We start from the raw sequence: 18,814 nt of genomic DNA on the forward strand, positions 1-18,814 counted from the left end.
TGTACCTGGTGCCCAATAAGGTAATTCTCCCTTGCGAGGGTCAGATATGGTCATTTGGAAGCTGGATGATGAGTATGCCTGCTCTCACATTCCCATGCAGTGCCATACCACATCTGAATGCCCCACAGATCTGGATATTGCAAGATTCAAGATTCGACGATGATGGCAAATGGACACCCACAATGAGGCACAGGTGTGGCATCTCTTTGGTGTCCCTCATTGATTATTTAACATCTAACACTGTTCACACCCCTAATATACCCTACCAAGTATTGTAACTACAACTAAACACAATCAGTGCTAATGCACACTGTTGGCCGTTCTACAAGGTGATTATAATTAAAAGTGCAGCTACTCGCTGAGGTCCAGTGTGGGCTGTAATTATCGTATGGCAGCGAAACTTAGTAGATACGCCAATGTGTTACTGCAGAACTGATTTAAACAGGAAAAAAATTTTTTGGTCTGCAGCTGCAAATCTGGCACTATGAATGCAACAAAAACATATGGGAATGTTTCCATACATGGATTACGAATAGAATGTGGGAGGAAAAAGGTCAGGCAAGTGAGAGAGACATAATGTTGATTTTATTATTAGCTACTGATCACACAATTTGTTCAATATGAGCAGTGACGATGAGATGTTGGGTCCATAAAACAACATGATCAACAGTTGTGTACAGCTGTTGTGTTGGAATGTGAGCAAAGTGTTGCTGTATACTTCACCACTCATCAGGTAGAGACTGGACATGTCCCTGGTAAACACTTTATTTTAGATAAACCCAGAGCCAAAAGGCGCACGGATTCAGATCAGGTGATCTTGCAGCCCAGGCATCTGAAACCCTCTGGAGATAACATGTTTGTGGAAGTTTGCATTAAGCAGATCTCCCAGTGGGCAAGTGACATGAGGCGGTGCTCCATCTCGCATGGAAAGAGTGGTTATCACACAGTTGACTCTTCCAAAGCAAGAATCACATGCTGCACAAGAACGTCTCTATAATGTGCAGATGTCGCAGTGCACCTGACAGGCCCTATGAGTATATTCTCTTCAAAGAAAAATGGATGGTGAATAAAGTTGCTTGTGAATCCACCCCACAGTCATGCACAGCATCTCCAATGCCCTTCATGCACAACACACACTTTAACAGTACCCCAGATTTGGCAGTTTTGTGTGTTCACTACACCCTGTGGTGTAAAACATGCCTTGTCACTCCATAAAATGTTGCCTGGCCACATTTTGTCAACTTTGATCCATGCCAGAAACTAAAGAGGAAAGTCAGAATGTTGCTGTGGATCATGAGGTTTCAGCTGCTGCACTGCCTGGGTCTTGTATGGATACCAGTGTAAATTAGACTGTAAAACTTTACGTACTGTTGACCATGGAATTGTCAGTTCTTGTGACACTGCACAAGCACTACCATTAGCCAGGGCACTTGCTGCATGATCAGTTACAAAAGTAACCACACGAATAACTTCCACTGGTATAGGACACCTTGCTCTTCTAGGTGCCACAGCTAGCTCACTCGTGTTTTTTAATTTCATTATCATCTTCTTAAACAGTTTAATGGCAGCAGGCCTCTCCTCCAGCCTTTCAGTCGGCGAGACTCTCAATGCAGTACTATAACTGCTGCCGTTCACGTAAAATAGTTTCACTAAAAACGGATGGTATCTCTTCTTGATAGCCATACTGTTAACTCATGTTATGGCTTGTCAAATGATAGTGTAGATGTCATGGATTTGCACCTGGTGGCCAGAGTTGGAACTAATTTGTTTTCCAGTATAAACTGATTCCGCTTTAACACTTTAGCATAACTACTAAGGTTCACTGCAATACGATAATTATAGCCCACACTGTATCTCCGTGAGTGGCTGCACTTTAATTATAGCCAACCAGTACTTGTCACAAAGAACTGCAGCTCTAATCCTTTACATAACCATCTGTGGTATGTACGTGCACGAAATCACAATAGACTTTTGACTGTGTCTTCGAGATGCTTCTTTTTTTCACAGGCAGTGTATTACTGTTGAAAATAAATAGAGAAAAGTAATTTCTCAACTTTCTGCTCACAAATTCTATTTTGGAATAGTTGTTCATATTTAGATATATTACTTTAAGATATGTACAACACTATGGCGGCAGTGGTTAAAACAGTGGAACTCAATCACATTAGGGAGAATCATGCTTCAAATCTCTCTCTAGCCATCAAGATCTTGTGTTTTCCTTAAGTCATTTATGACAAATGCATCCTTGAAAGAGAACACAGCTGACTACCTCCCTGAATCTGATCTTGTGCTCAGTTCCCATTGATCTCATGATAAAAAGAACATTAGCCAACAGTATTTTTTCCCTACAATGAAGAAGGTGTACTGTATGCTTAAACTATTCTCCCTTTGCTGTTCTGTCAGGAGGAATATCGAATGTAGCTATCTGTTCCATCTTCCTTGCTGTTTTTCTTTGATGTCCCCACCTTCTCCTGTTCTGGTCGTTTGCTCTAAAATATCTTGACTGTCAGTGGAGCAAGAAATAGCTGAAACGGAGATTTCACGTGAAACATAATATTATGGGAAATTTTTTAAAACAATATGTAATGTTTTGAGACACTGGTACTACATTGGAAACTATAAAGCTGTTAACTACACTACATAGCTGTGCAAGATTTTTGTTCAGTTGGAAGAATAAAAATGGTGAGATGTGGCTATTACAAAATAGTTCGCATGTATTCATGCGAAGCTATTGGTGTACTTATACCCAGTTGCACCATTTGGCATAAGATTAGTTTTGTGGCCACAAAATTTTTGAAATAACTGTTGTAGCATCTAGTGCGGCTTAGAGCTCTGCCCTCTGAAATGCTTATAAATACCTGTCAGGCTATGAAGAATGGTAATGAAGTGGGGCAGGAAGATGGAAGGACTGTACAGTCCATTATGAATGAAAAAGTAATATTGGCATGCTGAATAAAAGATAAGAACAGTAGAGGTTATCATATATGAAACAAAAATAACTATTTTAGATATACATGTAAAATGTTAAGACTCTTTGCAGAACTGCAGCTGTCAGTATGTTGGCAGTTGCTGAAGATCCTGCCGCATTCCCACAACTTGTTTGAGAGTGGTGGTGAAAGTAAAAATGATTAATTTAATAATAATGTTTGGATGACAGTAGTAGCAGTATTTTCATTTGTTTGCATCTGTAATGATGTAGTGGCAGTCACCCTCCCATATAATGAAACAGTTAAAATCCTGAAATGTACCAGTGCCAGCTGTGACAGCTCCATACCAGCTGAACCTTTGAAATGATGTAATACTGCAAAAGGATATTTGAGTAGTTTTTAAAGAAATCTCTTTTAAGACTGGAAAGTGCATTGCAATACATTTACTACATGTGTATCATGACAGTCATTGTGATTTAATTTAATGGTCAGTAAATGTCCTTGCACTAAATATTGAGCCAGACTAGTTTGAGGTTCCTGCAGGGGCACATAAAATTGAAATTTAGACATTTTGTTGATGTGTATCGAAAGGCACCATCCATCACATGGAAACACCTCACAAGCATATTTTGTGTGGGCTGATTCTGTCAGGACAACACAAGAATGAACTGATTGTTTTTATTTTTTTCCACTGCTTGTTGTTTTTTTGTAAACACAACTTCAGGTTAGAGACTTCGATATCTGATATAAATTAAATCATATTCACGAAATAAAATTAAATGCATGTCAGACTAAGTGATGGTCTTTATCAAGGCCTGAAAATCTCTACTGGAAAAAAAGTGAAATCTGTAATTAACATTAAATATGAATTTTTTAAATTAATGGTTATGGCCTGAAACCAAAGAAAGAAAGTAAGTTGGAATATCTGCCAGAAATCTTTGGAGAAGTGACTAAGTGGGGAGGAAATGGAAACACTTAGGTGGTGTTTAGAGTATTAGAAGCAGAAAATGTCACAAAAATTAGTAACTGTAGGAAAGTAGTAAAAACAGAAGCTTTTGGTCAAGTGAATACCTAGCATTGAAATATAATTAGATAAGATGAAAATATCATGTGGAAAATTATCGGGAAACAACCAAGACAATGCAAAGATTGAATTATGATAAAATACAGAAAAACTGGGAATACAAGAGATGAATTTTTCTTTACTCTTTTACTTGTCGTGGGAAAACGAATAACTTTCGGAAAAGTAGTTTACAATAAAAAGCTGTAGTTGCATCAGAAGATGTATTTTAGAAAGAGAAAGTGTTGAAAGTAGAATTTCAAGAGTAACTGGATAACTGAAGAGAGAAACGTGCAAAAGATATAGTACATGAAAAAAGCAAGCAGATGGACGTACACTCTTAAGGCAGTATCATGAAACAGGTAACTTCTGCTGCTACTGTGAGCAGTTTTGGCCTCTGCTTCTGTTGCTGCATTGTGGTGATAGTGGAGTTGCTTTGGAAAATGTTGCTCAATCGTTGGAATACAACGATTTTGCAATAGAAGATGTTATATTAAGAGAAGATATTAAAAACCGCCATTGTAGAAAATTTTTTTATTGCCTCATTTTGTTCCATCTCAAAGATTTGAGTGGAAAAATGTGAAACATGATCCCATACATTGACAAATGGAAAGTGCCAAAGACCACTCTTTTCTGGACATCACACATTTAGCCAAATAATTTGTGAAGTTCATAAGGACTTGATCTCAAACAATTGAATCAATTATAATTATGTCATAAATGTGACACAACTTGGTGGTAAGAAATTTATGCACAAGACTGTAGTATTTGTTGTCATGGAAAATATCTGTGAATTTACAGTAGTACAGTTTCAGTTAATCTGTTTTCAAATTATAGCATTACTTGAAGTTATTGGAATGAAGTTCTGTAGCCACCTTTTTGAAAGTACTTGAATCACCTGTCAGCATCCAGAAACTATCTGATGCTGATATTGAAAACAAGACTGACTCACAAAAGAGTGAATTTTGTTTTTCATTTCAGCCTTCAAGTTCTGCAAAATTTTATACTATTAATTATTAGATTTGTGTATTACTGTAATGTGATCAGTGTCTGCTATTTTTTTTTAACTCTCTTGAAGTACAGTAAGAAGTTAACAATTTGTAACTTATTAATTCACCTTCGATTACCCTAAATCGATTAAGATAAATGCTAGAATCATGACTATGAGAAGGACTTAGCCTATATCCAGTTATTAATTCAGCTTGAACATGTGCCTCTTCTCGAATGGTACTGAGTGGCTGTTAAATCCAAATCTTCCTGTCACTTGACGAAATAGATTTTGGTGTGATCCAGCATCATCTCGCTTATTCTTCGCTGCATTCAATTTCCTGCTGTATATCACTATTTGATACCAATACTAGGTCCTCTGATCAGTAGGCTCTTTGTGGGTACTGCTAGTGGGTCTCCTATACTGCCTTACCAGCTACTTCCCACCCCCTCCCACTTTTTTCTTTCCCCTTATTATTTTTGTCTTCCTTCTGCATGAGATTGACTCCCTTCTTTAGTGAGGCATTGAACTGTAAGCTTCCTTCAGTATCTCGCCTGTTATATCACAAGAAAACTTCAATTTCTTGCTGTTTTTACTTGAAACTCCCAGTTTCCTGTATGATTACAGAGGGTCTTCTATATTGTTACGCCTCTTTTTTTCCTTCCATTTATGACTCTGAAGGGTGGTAGCATGTGGTGGATTTTATGTGACATTTGTGGTAGTGCTCTTATTTGTGGATGCCAAAGCTCATTTAATTTCTGAATATGTATTATTTGCCCGATCATAGACTTTATCTCAAGGTGTTGTCATAACCGTCCAGACTAAGTAATTTGCAGTTGTATGGTGATCCACGTAAATGCTTTCCACATTAGTTGTAGCTTGGCTGTTACTGTTTTCTCTGGTAGAAAGGCACACACTTCTGTTTTGGAAGGTTGGTATTTTTCTGTATTCTCAAGTGCTTTTGCAGTGATACTGCTATTTGTGGACATGAAAGCTGGTATACCTTAAGTTAAAAAAATCACTTTTCAAAAACTTTTTTGTTAGTAATAATATTTGGCCAACATTAAACTTCAGGTAAGCTGCAATCAACATATTTAATATTTTTCCCCAGGTGAATGTGAGTCAGGATGAATTGAATTCACTATTGGAGGCAGCCGAAGCATTGCAGATACGGGGGCTGTGTGGGTCTGATCAGTCAACTTCAACAGCAGCAGCTGTGCCTCGTTCCAATCCTCCCCAGGATTCTGGGTCTGTGTCAACTGCAACACCAAGTGACCGGGACTCACCACCAGCAAAGAGGCCTCGTAGGTCGGCGGATGAGGATGACAGTGGAGGAACTGGTCCAGTGCTAGACAGTGGGCTGACAGAGAGAGAAAGGAGTAGCAATGGTGCTGCTGTGTGTGAGAAGGTGAGTAGAAAGCCAGATAACATTGTGATATTGCATTTTGTTTCCATCATTTGAGACACAAGTCATATTTCTCGCCAGTTTGAGTTGTATTAGTATATGCAACATGCAGTCAATGCAATAAGTCTGTTGAGAATTTTCATGATAGATGAAGTGGAGAGGATATTTTGAACAGATGATTTTAGAAAGTTTTACTTTGACCCACATCTGTATATAAATGTCAAGTTGGATACTGTGCAGATTATCACATCACTCACTTCCCAGCCAGTGTTCATCCACATCTACATCTACATGACTACTCTGCAATTCACATTTAAGTGCTTGACAGAGGGTTCATCGAACCACAATCATACTATCTCTCTACCATTCCACTCCCGAACAGCGCGCGGGAAAAACGAACACCTAAACCTTTCTGTTCGAGCTCTGATTTCTCTTATTTTATTTTGATGATAATTCCTACCTATGTAGGTTGGGCTCAACAAAATCTTTTGCATTCAGAAGAGAAAGTTGGTGACTGAAATTTCGTAAATAGATCTCGCCGCAACGAAAAAAGTCTTTGCTGTAATGACTTCCGTCCCAATTCGTGTATCATATCTGCCACACTCTCTCCCCTATTACGTGATAATACAAAACGAGCTGCCCTTTTTTGCACCCTTTCGATGTCCTCCGTCAATCCCACCTGGTAAGGATCCCACACCGCGCAGCAATATTCTAACAGAGGACGAAAGAGTGTAGTGTAAGCTGTCTCTTTAGTGGACTTGTTGCATCTTCTAAGTGTCCTGCCAATGAAACGCAACCTTTGGCTCGCCTTCCCCACAATATTATCTATGTGGTCTTTCCAACGGAAGTTGTTCGTAATTTTAACACCCAGGTACTTAGTTGAATTGACAGCCTTGAGAATTGTACTATTTATCGAGTAATCGAATTCCAACGGATTTCTTTTGGAACTCATGTGGATCACCTCACACTTTTCATTATTTAGCGTCAACTGCCACCTGCCACACCATACAGCAATCTTTTCTAAATCGCTTTGCAACTGATACTGGTCTTCAGATGACCTTACTAGACAGTAAATTGCAGCATCATCTGCGAACAACCTAAGAGAACTGCTCAGATTGTCACCCAGGTCATTTATATAGATCGGGAACAGCAGAGGTCCCAGGATGCTTCCCTGGGGAACACCTGATATCACTTCAGTTTTACTCGATGATTTGCCGTCTATTACTACGAACTGCGACCTTCCTGACAGGAAATCACGAATCCAGTCGCACAACTGGGATGATACCCCATAGGCCTGCAGCTTGATTAGAAGTTGCTTGTGAGGAACAGTGTCAAAAGCTTTCCGGAAATCTAGAAATACGGAATCAACTTGAGATCCCCTGTCGGTAGCGGCAATTACTTCGTGCGAATAAAGAGCTAGCTGCATTGCACAAGAACGATGTTTTCTGAAACCATGATGATTACGTATCAATAGATCGTTCCCTTCGAGGTGATTCATAATGTTTGAATACAGTATATGCTCCAAAACCCTACTGCAAACCGACGTCAATGATATAGGTCTGTAGTTAGATGGATTACTCCTACTTCCCTTCTTAAACGCTGGTGCAACCTGCGCAATTTTCCAATCTGTAGGTACAGATCTATCAGTGAGCGAGCGGTTGTATATGAGTGCTAAGTAGGGAGCTATTGTATCAGTGTAATCTGAAAGGAACCTAATTGGTATACAATCTGGACCTGAAGACTTGCCCGTATCGAGCGAATTGAGTTGCTTTGCAACCACTAAGGTATCTACTTCTAAGAAACTCATGCTAGCAGCTGTTCGTGTTTCAAATTCTGGAATATTCCATTCGTCTTCCCTGGTGAAGGAATTTCGGAAAACTGCGTTCAATAACTCCGCTTTAGCGGCACAGTCGTCGGTAACAGTACCATCGGCACTGCGCAGTGAAGGTATTGACTGCATCTTGCCGCTTGTGTACTTTACATATGACCAGAATTTCTTCGGATTTTCTTCCAAATTTCGAGACAATGTTTCGTTGTGGAACCTATTAAGGCATCTCGCATTGAAGTCCGTGCCAAATTTCGCGTGTCTGTAAATTTTAGCCAATCTTCGGGATTTCGCATTATTCTGAACTTTGCATGCTTTTTCCGTTGCCTCTGCAACAGCGTTTTGGACCTGTTTTGTGTACCATGGGGATCAGTTCCATCTCTTACCAGTTTGAGGTATGAATCTCTCAATTGCTGTTGCTACTATATCTTTGAATTTGAGCCACGTCTTGTCTACATTTGCGTTGTCAGTTCGGAAGGAATGGAGATTGTCTCTTAGGAAGGCTTCTAGTGACACTTTATCTGCTTTTTTAAATAAAATTATTTTGCGTTTGTTTCTGGTGGATTTGGAAGAAATGGTTTTGAGCCTAGCTACAACGACCTTGTGATCACTAATTCCTGTATCAGTCATGATGCTCTCTATCAGTTCTGGATTGTTTGTGGCTAAGAGGTAGAGTGTGTTTTCACAACCATTTACAATTCGCGTGGGTTCATGGACTAACTGCTCGAAATAATTTTCGGAGAAAGCATTTAGGACAATCTCGGAAGATGTTTTCTGCTTACCACCGGTTTTGAACAAGTATTTTTGCCAACATATCGAGGGAAGGTTGAAGTCCCCACCAACTATAACCGTATGAGTGGGATATTTATTTGTTACGAGACTCAAATTTTCTCTGAACTGTTCAGCAACTACATCATCGGAGTCTGGGGGTCAGTAGAAGGAGCCAATTATTAACTTAGTTCGCCTGTTAAGTATAACCTCCACCCATACCAATTCGCACGAAGTATCTACTTCGACTTCACTACAAGATAAACCACTACTGACAGACACAAACACTCCACCACCAATTCTGCCTAATCTATCTTTCCTGAACACCGTCTGAGACTTCGTAAAAATTTCTGCAGAACTTATTTCAGGCTTTAGCCAGCTTTCTGTACCTATAACAATTTCAGCTTCTGTGCTTACTATTAGCGCTTGAAGCTCAGGGACTTCCCCAGCACAACTACAATAATTTACAACTACAATTCCGACTGTTCCTTGATCCAAGCACGTCCTGTATTTGCCATGCACCCTTTGAGATTGCAGCCCACCCCATACTTCCCCGAGGCCTTCTAACCTAAAAAACCGCCCAGTCCACGCCACACAGCCTCTGCTACCCGTGTAGCCGCCAGCTGAGTGTAGTGAACTCCTGACCTATTCAGCGGAACCCGAAATCCCACCACCCTATGGCGAAAGTCAAGGAATCTGCAGCCAACACGGTCGCAAAACCGTCTGAGCCTCTGATTCAGACCCTCCACCCGGCTCTGCACCTAAGGTCCGCAGTCGGTTCTGTCAACGATGCTGCAGATGGTGAGCTCTGCCTTCATCTCATAAGCAAGACTGGCAGCCTTCACCAAATCAGATAGCCACTGGAATCCAGAGAGAATTTCCTCAGATTCAAAGTGACACACGTCATTAGTGCCGACATGTGCCACCACCTGCAGCTGGCTGCACCCTGTGCTCTTCATGGCATCCGGAAGGACCCTTTCCACATCAGGAATGACTCCACCCGGAATGCACACGGAGTGCACACTGGATTTCTTCCCCTCCTTAGCCGCCATATCCTCTCACCTGTTTTACATTACTGTGTGTATTTCAACCCCCCCCCCCCCCCCCCCACACACACACACACACACTTATCCTTGCTTTAAACTCCTCATGAGGTCCATGATAGGCATTGGTGTACTGCACCTCTTACTGATATGAGAGCTGATAGATGAGAGTGGTAGCTCTGCTGTACATGGGAGAATGTGCTGTTTGGGCAGTTATTTGGTAAGTGTTATCTTTGATGAGTTGTGAAAGCCAGATGACTTATCCTGAACAGTCTTGTATTAGCTTTTACTGATGTAAGACTCCTATACAGTATATTGTAGTAGATTTTCCATGGTCTTTTGATCACTATTATTATTGCAGTGTTGCAAATTCAGGCTTTTATCATATTTCTAAATATTAAATGAATGTGCAAGATGAAAAATGAGAATTCAAGGTCTTCTGTTGGTTTATGCAGCTATTAAATTTTTATACACACATTTAGGTGTACAAAGATCATCAGAAAATTATTATGAAATTCAGGTAGATCTGCAGTGATATAAAATGTTTAACATACAGCAAGGTAAAATTTGAAAACAAATTGAAAAAGTTTCTCCTTGACAACTCCTTCTATTCTGTAGAAGAATTTCTATGTTTGTAATGTGTAAAAGGTGGTGGGTAGGAATTGCTAACTCAATCTGTATGTCTTGTTTTTTTTTTTTTTTTTGGGGGGGGGGGGGGGGGGGGTGATTAATTATATGGTGATGCTTAGAGTATAAATAGATATAGAAATTAATTTTGCAATATGAATGTAAAATGACTCATTCCACATCTTGATGATTTATTGCGCAAAATGAACCATGGAACATAAAAGTAACTAACAAACTAATTTAGTATCAGACAGGTGACCCTGAACACAAGCAAATTTTTTGTGTTGCTTGTAAGTACTCGAAACGACCTGATTTAGATACATTTTACCACCAGTTATGAACTGCTGTAATTCGACACAACATCCATGTACAGGGTGGGCCTTAAGTCAGTTGTCAAAAATGCATTTTGTGCAATAAAGCTAAACAGAAGTTGACCTGACTTTGGAAATGAAATGTTCATCCATCTTCTATTCACTGTGCAAATCTTCATAAATTAATTCTGTCATATCATAAGCAAGGTAGAGACCAGACTCCACAACTTTTGATAAGTTATGACGGCCTGGTCAGACTCGCTTAGAAAGTAACTCTTGTGAAAGATTTTAGGTCACTGCAACTCACTTTCCAAAAACATCTGGGTCAAAGCTCATGACAGGATCCATTTCGGACTAGGTGGATTCAGTACAACCCTAAAAATTAGAATCATCAGACAGTGGAAAGTCCAGGATGGAATGTAATAATATTATGAAAAGGAAAGTTGCTACTCGCTTTATAGTGGAGATGGTGAGCCGCGCAGGTAAGCACAACAAAAATACTGTCACAAATAAGCTTGTGGCCAGCAAGGCCTTCATCAAAACACAAACACACACACACACACACACACACACACACACACACACAATGACTGTATAACATATTTTTTCACTCTCTCCTTTTCAAACTCCCTAAAAGCAGATAACGTATTTTGGAGGAAAAACCAAGAAAAACACGCACAATCGTAATGTTCACTGAAGATCAAACATGTCTCCCAAAGTTCAGAGTCACAAGCACTGATAACCGTTATCTCCTCATTCACAATAAAATTTATTATATTTTGTATAATATTACACAAATTTCAAGACAACTTACATTCTCCTGCCAAAGAATAAAAGATATCGCGAGAAGTGGATTTCTCATCGACATGCCTGGGAGCTAACTGATCTGAGCACAAGCCTGATACTACATGACAAATGTCCCAATTAGCATCCTGAAACATATCCGAAATGGAATGAAATCACCAATTCTTTATTTTCTAGGAAACTGATATGTTGCACGCTTGGTATGTAAAAATAAAATGTCTTTATGTTTGAGGATTGTAATAAATTTACCTGGTCTGAAACCGAACTTGCATGATGAGATATTACCTCAGTTTTTTGGATAGGCATGCATAGTTTTGTGTGTGTGTGTGTGTGTGTGTGTGTGTGTGTGTGTGTGTAATAACAATAAAGGAAAAGAACAGTCAGTTGAGAATCGACCACCCTTAGAAGCATGTGTCTTATCAGAGAATAGGAAGAAATTTTTCAGAATTCAGAAAGAGCAATTAAATGTGCTGTTAACAGATATTGTAAACAAACAGACCCTCACCAACAAATCAGGTTAAAATAACATGACAGAGCTAAATCAAGGACATGAACATGCTGTCAACAGTGTTGATGTAAATTTTTACTGCAGAGAATTGAGGTTAACAATTAATGTTGATTTATTGATGTCAGTAATCCAAATACATTATGTTATTACATTGCAAGTATATTCATAAAAAGTTCAATCAAGCTCTAAATTAGCCATTCCTCTTTTCGAGCTGTGATACACTGTTCATGTAAACATAGAAAGGTAAGCTATTATATTGCCAGTTCTCTTGGCAGAAGCCTATGGTAGGGGTGGCTTATGTGTTGTTCACTTACTGATTGCTTCATTGTTATAGTCAAGTATTTTTGTTTGTTTCTTTACAGAAGGACATAAAACAAGACATAAAGCAAGAGCCAGACACAGACGATAACTTTGCAGAAACAGAAGTTGATGATGAGAGACAAGATGATCATTACGCCAATCATGAACCTCAGGTACGAGATTCTATGTCAGCTTATAGGTCATCACTTTAATGATGGATATTAATTAAAGCACCTGGAACAGTGTTGTCATGTGTTAGCAGCCTTGGAAAACAACAGCTTTTAATTCAGACTCCTACAGTAGCAAATATTTTAAACTTTGCTTGGTGTTTGCTAATGTTGATAAGATTTGATTGGAACATCTGACGGGTAATTATAGAGCAGAGCTTGAAATTTGGTTTTATAGTATAGTTGAGTAGGATTGCCTAGAGTTATTAATATGCTGTTTTTAGTTATTCACCAACTTAATGTTCCCAACTTGACTAGGACAACGTATTGAGACATTGTTGTTTTGTGTACAGTTACAATTGGACATATTCTTGCATATACACAGCTATTTCCCGTTATATATTTCAGGTTTGCTCAAAATGAGTCTTAGATCGATACTTCTGTTAAAAAAGGCCTATAACGTCCATTTCTCTCCTACATTGTAATTTGTCATTAATAAGTGTAACTGGCTGCATGTGATGCAATTAATTGTACTTCTTTTCATGAGATGCTGTGTTAGGTTTAATTTCAGTACGTATATATAATCTCATCTGCCAGTGACCAAGAAAAAGACTTCGCTCTCTGCTCAGTGATCATTGTTGTCATATTCTTAGTGGCAATACCGTGACAATGCTTCATACTCCATGTGAGAATTGGACAGAAAATATTTATGAACAAATTGCATAAAAATGTATCAAACCCATTTGTATCTTCCATTAACTGTATCTGTACTAAAGGTAGTGTGAAATATGATTTGATTTTGGAGGTTGTAGCTCTGTTGTCTGTGTTTGCTTACAAATAAATTTGTTTTTAGAGAGGGTCCGCCTTGAGCAAAATACAATTTTTAACTTTTTGTTCATTTTACAGACATGTCTTACTGAAGTTTCAACATCATCAGCGGGCTCCTATTATCTTTCTTGTTATCAAATACTGTGGTTTCTCTGGATTTGTGTGTTCTCTTATTGCAGTTGTATTCTTTCAAAGATTCTCATTTTTTTCCGGTTTCCCATTCCACTGTGAAGAACTGCACTTAATAAACTTAATGGGGAATCCAATCATGAACCTCAGGTTCTATTTTTATGATCGTATGGCAGCTAATAGGTCATCACTGTAATGATGGATGTTAATTGCCATATGGGTAACTTAGTGCAGATCTTCACATTGAAGATAATGGAAAAACCAGAAAAATAAGACTGAAAGAAAACAACTGCAATAAAAAAATACAAATCCAGGAAAACCACAGCATTTGGTAACAAGAAAGAGAATAAAGGCCCACTGATGATGCTGAAACTTCAGCAAAACATATCTGGGAAATAAAAGAAAAGATAAAAATTGTGTTTGCTCAAGGCAGAACCTCCCTAAAATCAATCTGTTACATAGTCTTCCTCTTACACATCATTATATAGCACCTACGAAAGTGACAGCTTTCATTACAAGTTCAAATATTTTACAGTGACAATGACATTTTGCATTAAAGAGTTCATTGCATGACCTTCCATGTGTGTTACTGTAACAGGGAATTCTTAAAATATTTTAATTTTAATCTGGAACATTATCACAATTACAAGTAATAGTGTTTCGATTTACTCGTATTCCTGCAAGGCACAACCTTAATTAGCTATGCCATCACATGTTAAAAGAAAAACAATATAATTTTCAGTCTAGATGAAGGAGGAAATTTAATACAAGGTCCATTCAAAAAATTCTGGGACATTGGTAATTTCCCGCTAGTGGTGTGTTGCATCGAAATGTGCTTGGCATCCCTGCACACGCCTGTGTTTAATGTGTAACTGCCGGAAGTTTCATTGTTGTCTGTTAGTTATTATTCAGTGCTATATTGTGTAGAACATTGTGTCGCACAGTTTGCGATTTTCGAGATGGTAGGTTTAGAGGAAAAATGCGTCTGCATTAGATTTTATGTGAAACTTGAGAAAACCTTCACAGAGACACACCAAATTATGCAGAAAGCCTACAGTGATGAGTGCTGAAGGTGTACTCAGTGTAATGGATGGTTTACACAGTTTAAAAATGGCTTCATGGAAGTTAGAGATGACCCTTGTTCAGGATGCCCTTCTACAACTACCGATGATGCTGATGTCAGGAATGTCAGCGAAATTGTGCATATCAATCGAAGACTGACTGACTGAGAAATGGCAGAAGAATATAATGTTACAGTTGGATCGTCTCATGAAATCCTGACACAGTATCTTGGAATGTATCATGTTGCCGCCAGGTTTGTCATGAGTGAAGACCATCATTGCCTCACAATCTGTGAAGAGCTCTTGGATCATGCAAATCAGAAGGGGATGTTCCTTAAGATAATTGTAACTGGTGATGTGTGGGTCCACGGTTATGAGTTGAGACCAAAGTTCAATTTTCACAATGGGTATAGAACGGTTCTTAAAGAGGAAAAAAGCTAGTCAGATCAGGTCAAATGCCAAAGCCACGCTGATAGTTTTCATTGACTTTGAAGGATTAGTTCATCATGAATTCGTGCCACAGGGACAAACTGTTAATTGATGGTATATCAGGACATATTGTGACACCTGAAATGTGGCGAGACAATTCATGGCTCTTCCATCAAGGTAACACACCTGCACCCTGTTGGTGTGTGACTGTAGCACAAACAATTAAAACAGAAAATGAAATCACTGTGCTGCCTCATCATTCGTAATTTACAGACCTGGCCCCTATGGACTTCTTTTGTATTTCCAAACTTAAAAGCCCCATTGCAAGGACAAATATTTGCAATGCTAAACGAGATAAAAGAAAATTTGCAGATGACACTTCGCGTGATCCAGTAAGAGGCGTACCAAAACTGCTGCCAGAAGTGAAAATTACATTGAGAGTGGTGTATGAATTGCTGGAGAGAGTATTTTGAAGGAGACCATGCATAATAAGTAAAAGGTAAAGCGCAGAAAAAATGTTGTGGACAAAGTTCCAGAATTTTTTAACAGGCCTCATACATTTATCTTTTGCCTACGTCAAAAATGCGTATACAATATGTTGTGCTAACTAGAGACAGTAACTAACATTCTCAAAGGTTCAGCCCTCATTTCAAATTCTGTCATTCCATTGTTTCCACAGTAGCACTATTAATTTATAATGAGAAACAAAACAAACTCGGGAGTGGACATCAGTTTTCATAAAATCCCTTCAAACTTAAAACTCTCCTGTGGTATTTATTGCTGTAAGTAGTTGAGTAGATTCTGCTTTGAGTCCTCACTCACGCCATAATAAGCAAAATAATTGGTTGCTATATTCATTAGCTTCTTCAGCTCAATGTCTTTAACTGAAATCCTTGCCAGCTTCCTGTGGTAGACAAAGCGTCAACTGCTTCATAAGGTTTCTCTACGTGAGTTTCTCCTATGACAAATTTGGCTTTCTCTGTGAGCTCAACAAAAATTAACCACTCGTCTGAAATCAGTTACTGTACATACAACCACCAAAGGCTTATTGCCTTTGACTAGCTTATATTAAACCCATATTCCAATTTAGTTTCCATTTCCCTAAAATAAACCATCAGAATATTCAAACTTTATCACCAGTAGTTGTACCTAACCAGCCTCATTCGTACTTACAGATATCATCATCTTTATATCTCAGACTGATTTGTATTCCTATAACTCCCTACTGCTTTGCATTAACATGTATTTACAGAGTGTGTACTTTCTGTACTATCTCTTCTTTTGTTATAAAGGTTATCCCTGTGAAAAGTTTCATGATCATTATTGTTGAGCATTAGCTGTCTCCTCCAACTTCGAATCTTCCCAACAAAATCTTTAAGCTGGGCATTGTTCAGTAGTTTGTCATATGAGTGATTTGTAGTGTAAATCAGTTAATTTCTGTGATGCTCTTTATTCCTTGGCCACTACCTCCTAACAATTTGTGATACCCTTAGTAACAAGAATCTATTTAAGCAACCTGGTTTTTGTTACACGTACAAATTGGTATTACATTCGTACACTCAGATATGCCTCCTATCTCATACCGCCCATAATCTTCTCGTAAGGATTTTGAGTTTCCATTTCCAAAACTGATTTCTTTTAAACAACACACCATTTGTAAATGTACTTTACTAAATATTTTCACTCTTTTTGGCATATGTATTTTGGTAAACATTTTCCCTTTGATTATAAATTAAATAACTGTAAGTCCTGTATTCATTCACAATCGATCCACTTGATAACATGTTTTGTTAATTAAATTTTTTCTGTTGTGGTGTGCAATGTTGTGATTAAGTCATAAAAATCTATCATTTTGTAACTGTTGTGTGTTCAGACAGCATTGTGCGATTCCTTGCATACTCGACACAAAAATGTATGTAACAAAATTTTTTTGTGTGCTTATGTTCAGTAGAAAATGAACGTCAAAGAAAGATAATATAGCGACAATGTAATCACATGTTCATCAAGTATCTTTCTTGGTACTGTGTACATGTGTTGCTTAGTTGGTGCAGTGGGTAGTTTTTTGTGTTAGAATATTTGACTATAAGAGTTTGATTCTCGGTCTAGGTGTAATTTTTATTATTTTTTTATTTTCTCATTTAGTTGTGCCCAATAAAACTGTAGTATACACTGTGTCTTACATGATACATATCTTACATCTACAATTTTTCTTAACTATGCTCATAAAAATTATTGGTTAGACAAGTCAGAAATATTCAGGAGGAGTAAGCATGCACTTAGTGGCAGGTTGCTTTATCTAGGATAAAAGAAGCTTGGATAGACAGAGAAGCAGAGGGGTGGAGTTTGTTTTGTCTTACTTTGGGGAAGGGTTATAACTGAAGTAAAGGGAAGCAATGCTGACAATGAACCAGAAATCATGAAGGAGAAACTGTGAAGGGATGTTGTGCTGAAAGAGAACATTGGAAACATTTTGTATAAAACTTGCTGTAGTTGCTGTGCAAAAAACTCTTATCTGGACAGCACAGCTACATAGTATTGAATGAAGATACAAGGTTCATTCAACAAGTAATGAAACATAATTTTTTCTGAAAGCAGCAGATTGGCTTTATCCAGCATTCCAATACATCATATTATTCCCCCGCTCTTTTAGCTACAAAACTTTATTTTTGAAAATAATCTCTGTTCAATGTGATGGCCTTCAAAACTTTTTTTAGTGGTCATAAAATACCCCTCGCAGATTGAAGAGCACGTGCTGATATTACTAAGATATTTTCAGGTTCAGAAATATACTTATATTTCACCAGCTACTTTAAAAAAGTTTTTATTAGTAAATTTTAACAACACTTAATAACACGTAATGATTGCTGTTTGTTTTTTAATTTTTTGTGGTACTCACAAAGCATATCCTACCCCCCCCCCCTCCCCTCCAGTAGTAGGCATTATGGAAAATATACTGGTATTGCTACGGTTAATGTAGATCTCTAACAAGGGTTGCTATGACATTTAAACAATGCAATTCTGATACACAGTAAATTATGCCATCTTAGTGGGAGAGCTTGTATGCCTGCGTGGTACCAGTTCACTGGTCGACATCAGAGCCAACATCTTGCTGCATCAGAACCCTCCTAATCATTATCTGTACTGCTTTCCGCTTAGTGCATCCTTCGTTGAGCCAAACAAGTGGTCGGCAAACTCATTAGTCAAGAGAGCCAAATATCAAACAGTACCTTGAATTAAATTTCTTTTCAAAGCCAATTTTTTTGTAACTTAAACTGAATAGGTAGGTACACTGTTATTGACTAAATTATGGTACTCCTAAATTGGCCCTTGCTAAATATATCTTCAGTCTGCTTGAGGGTATGTTTGCAGAGGTCAACCCATTCCAAATATCCCTTCCAGTGTGTCTTGCATGCTTGTTTTGTCTATCTTCTTTTGTTCATCCTCTCTATAGGTACAACATACCTTTCTCAATACTTCACACTAAAACTTCCTTCACTCCACAGTGCATCATAAAATTAACTTAGTAAACTGTACCTGAAGTTTCCAGCCTTATTTAAATTGTAGGTACATTAAATATAACTTGGTATCATACTTACTAACGATGATATTTATTGATGCAATTAAATTGCAAGTT

At 38.2% G+C, this 18,814-nt stretch overlaps 1 protein-coding gene across 3 annotated transcripts in view; it reads left to right on the forward strand.

The window, feature by feature from the left end:
* The window catches only part of LOC126101067 (protein bric-a-brac 1-like), a 193,619-nt gene that overhangs the window by 23,174 nt on the left and 151,631 nt on the right, over positions 1-18,814 (forward strand). For all 3 annotated transcript variants that reach the window (XM_049911739.1, XM_049911740.1, XM_049911741.1), the window contains exons 3-4: positions 6,087-6,383; positions 12,629-12,739. In XM_049911739.1, coding sequence (XP_049767696.1) covers positions 6,087-6,383; positions 12,629-12,739 — 408 coding nt within the window. The remainder of the gene's footprint in view (positions 1-6,086; positions 6,384-12,628; positions 12,740-18,814) is intronic.

The sequence above is a fragment of the Schistocerca cancellata genome, chromosome 9, assembly GCF_023864275.1.
Source record: "Schistocerca cancellata isolate TAMUIC-IGC-003103 chromosome 9, iqSchCanc2.1, whole genome shotgun sequence".
Classification (NCBI taxonomy): domain Eukaryota; kingdom Metazoa; phylum Arthropoda; class Insecta; order Orthoptera; family Acrididae; genus Schistocerca; species Schistocerca cancellata.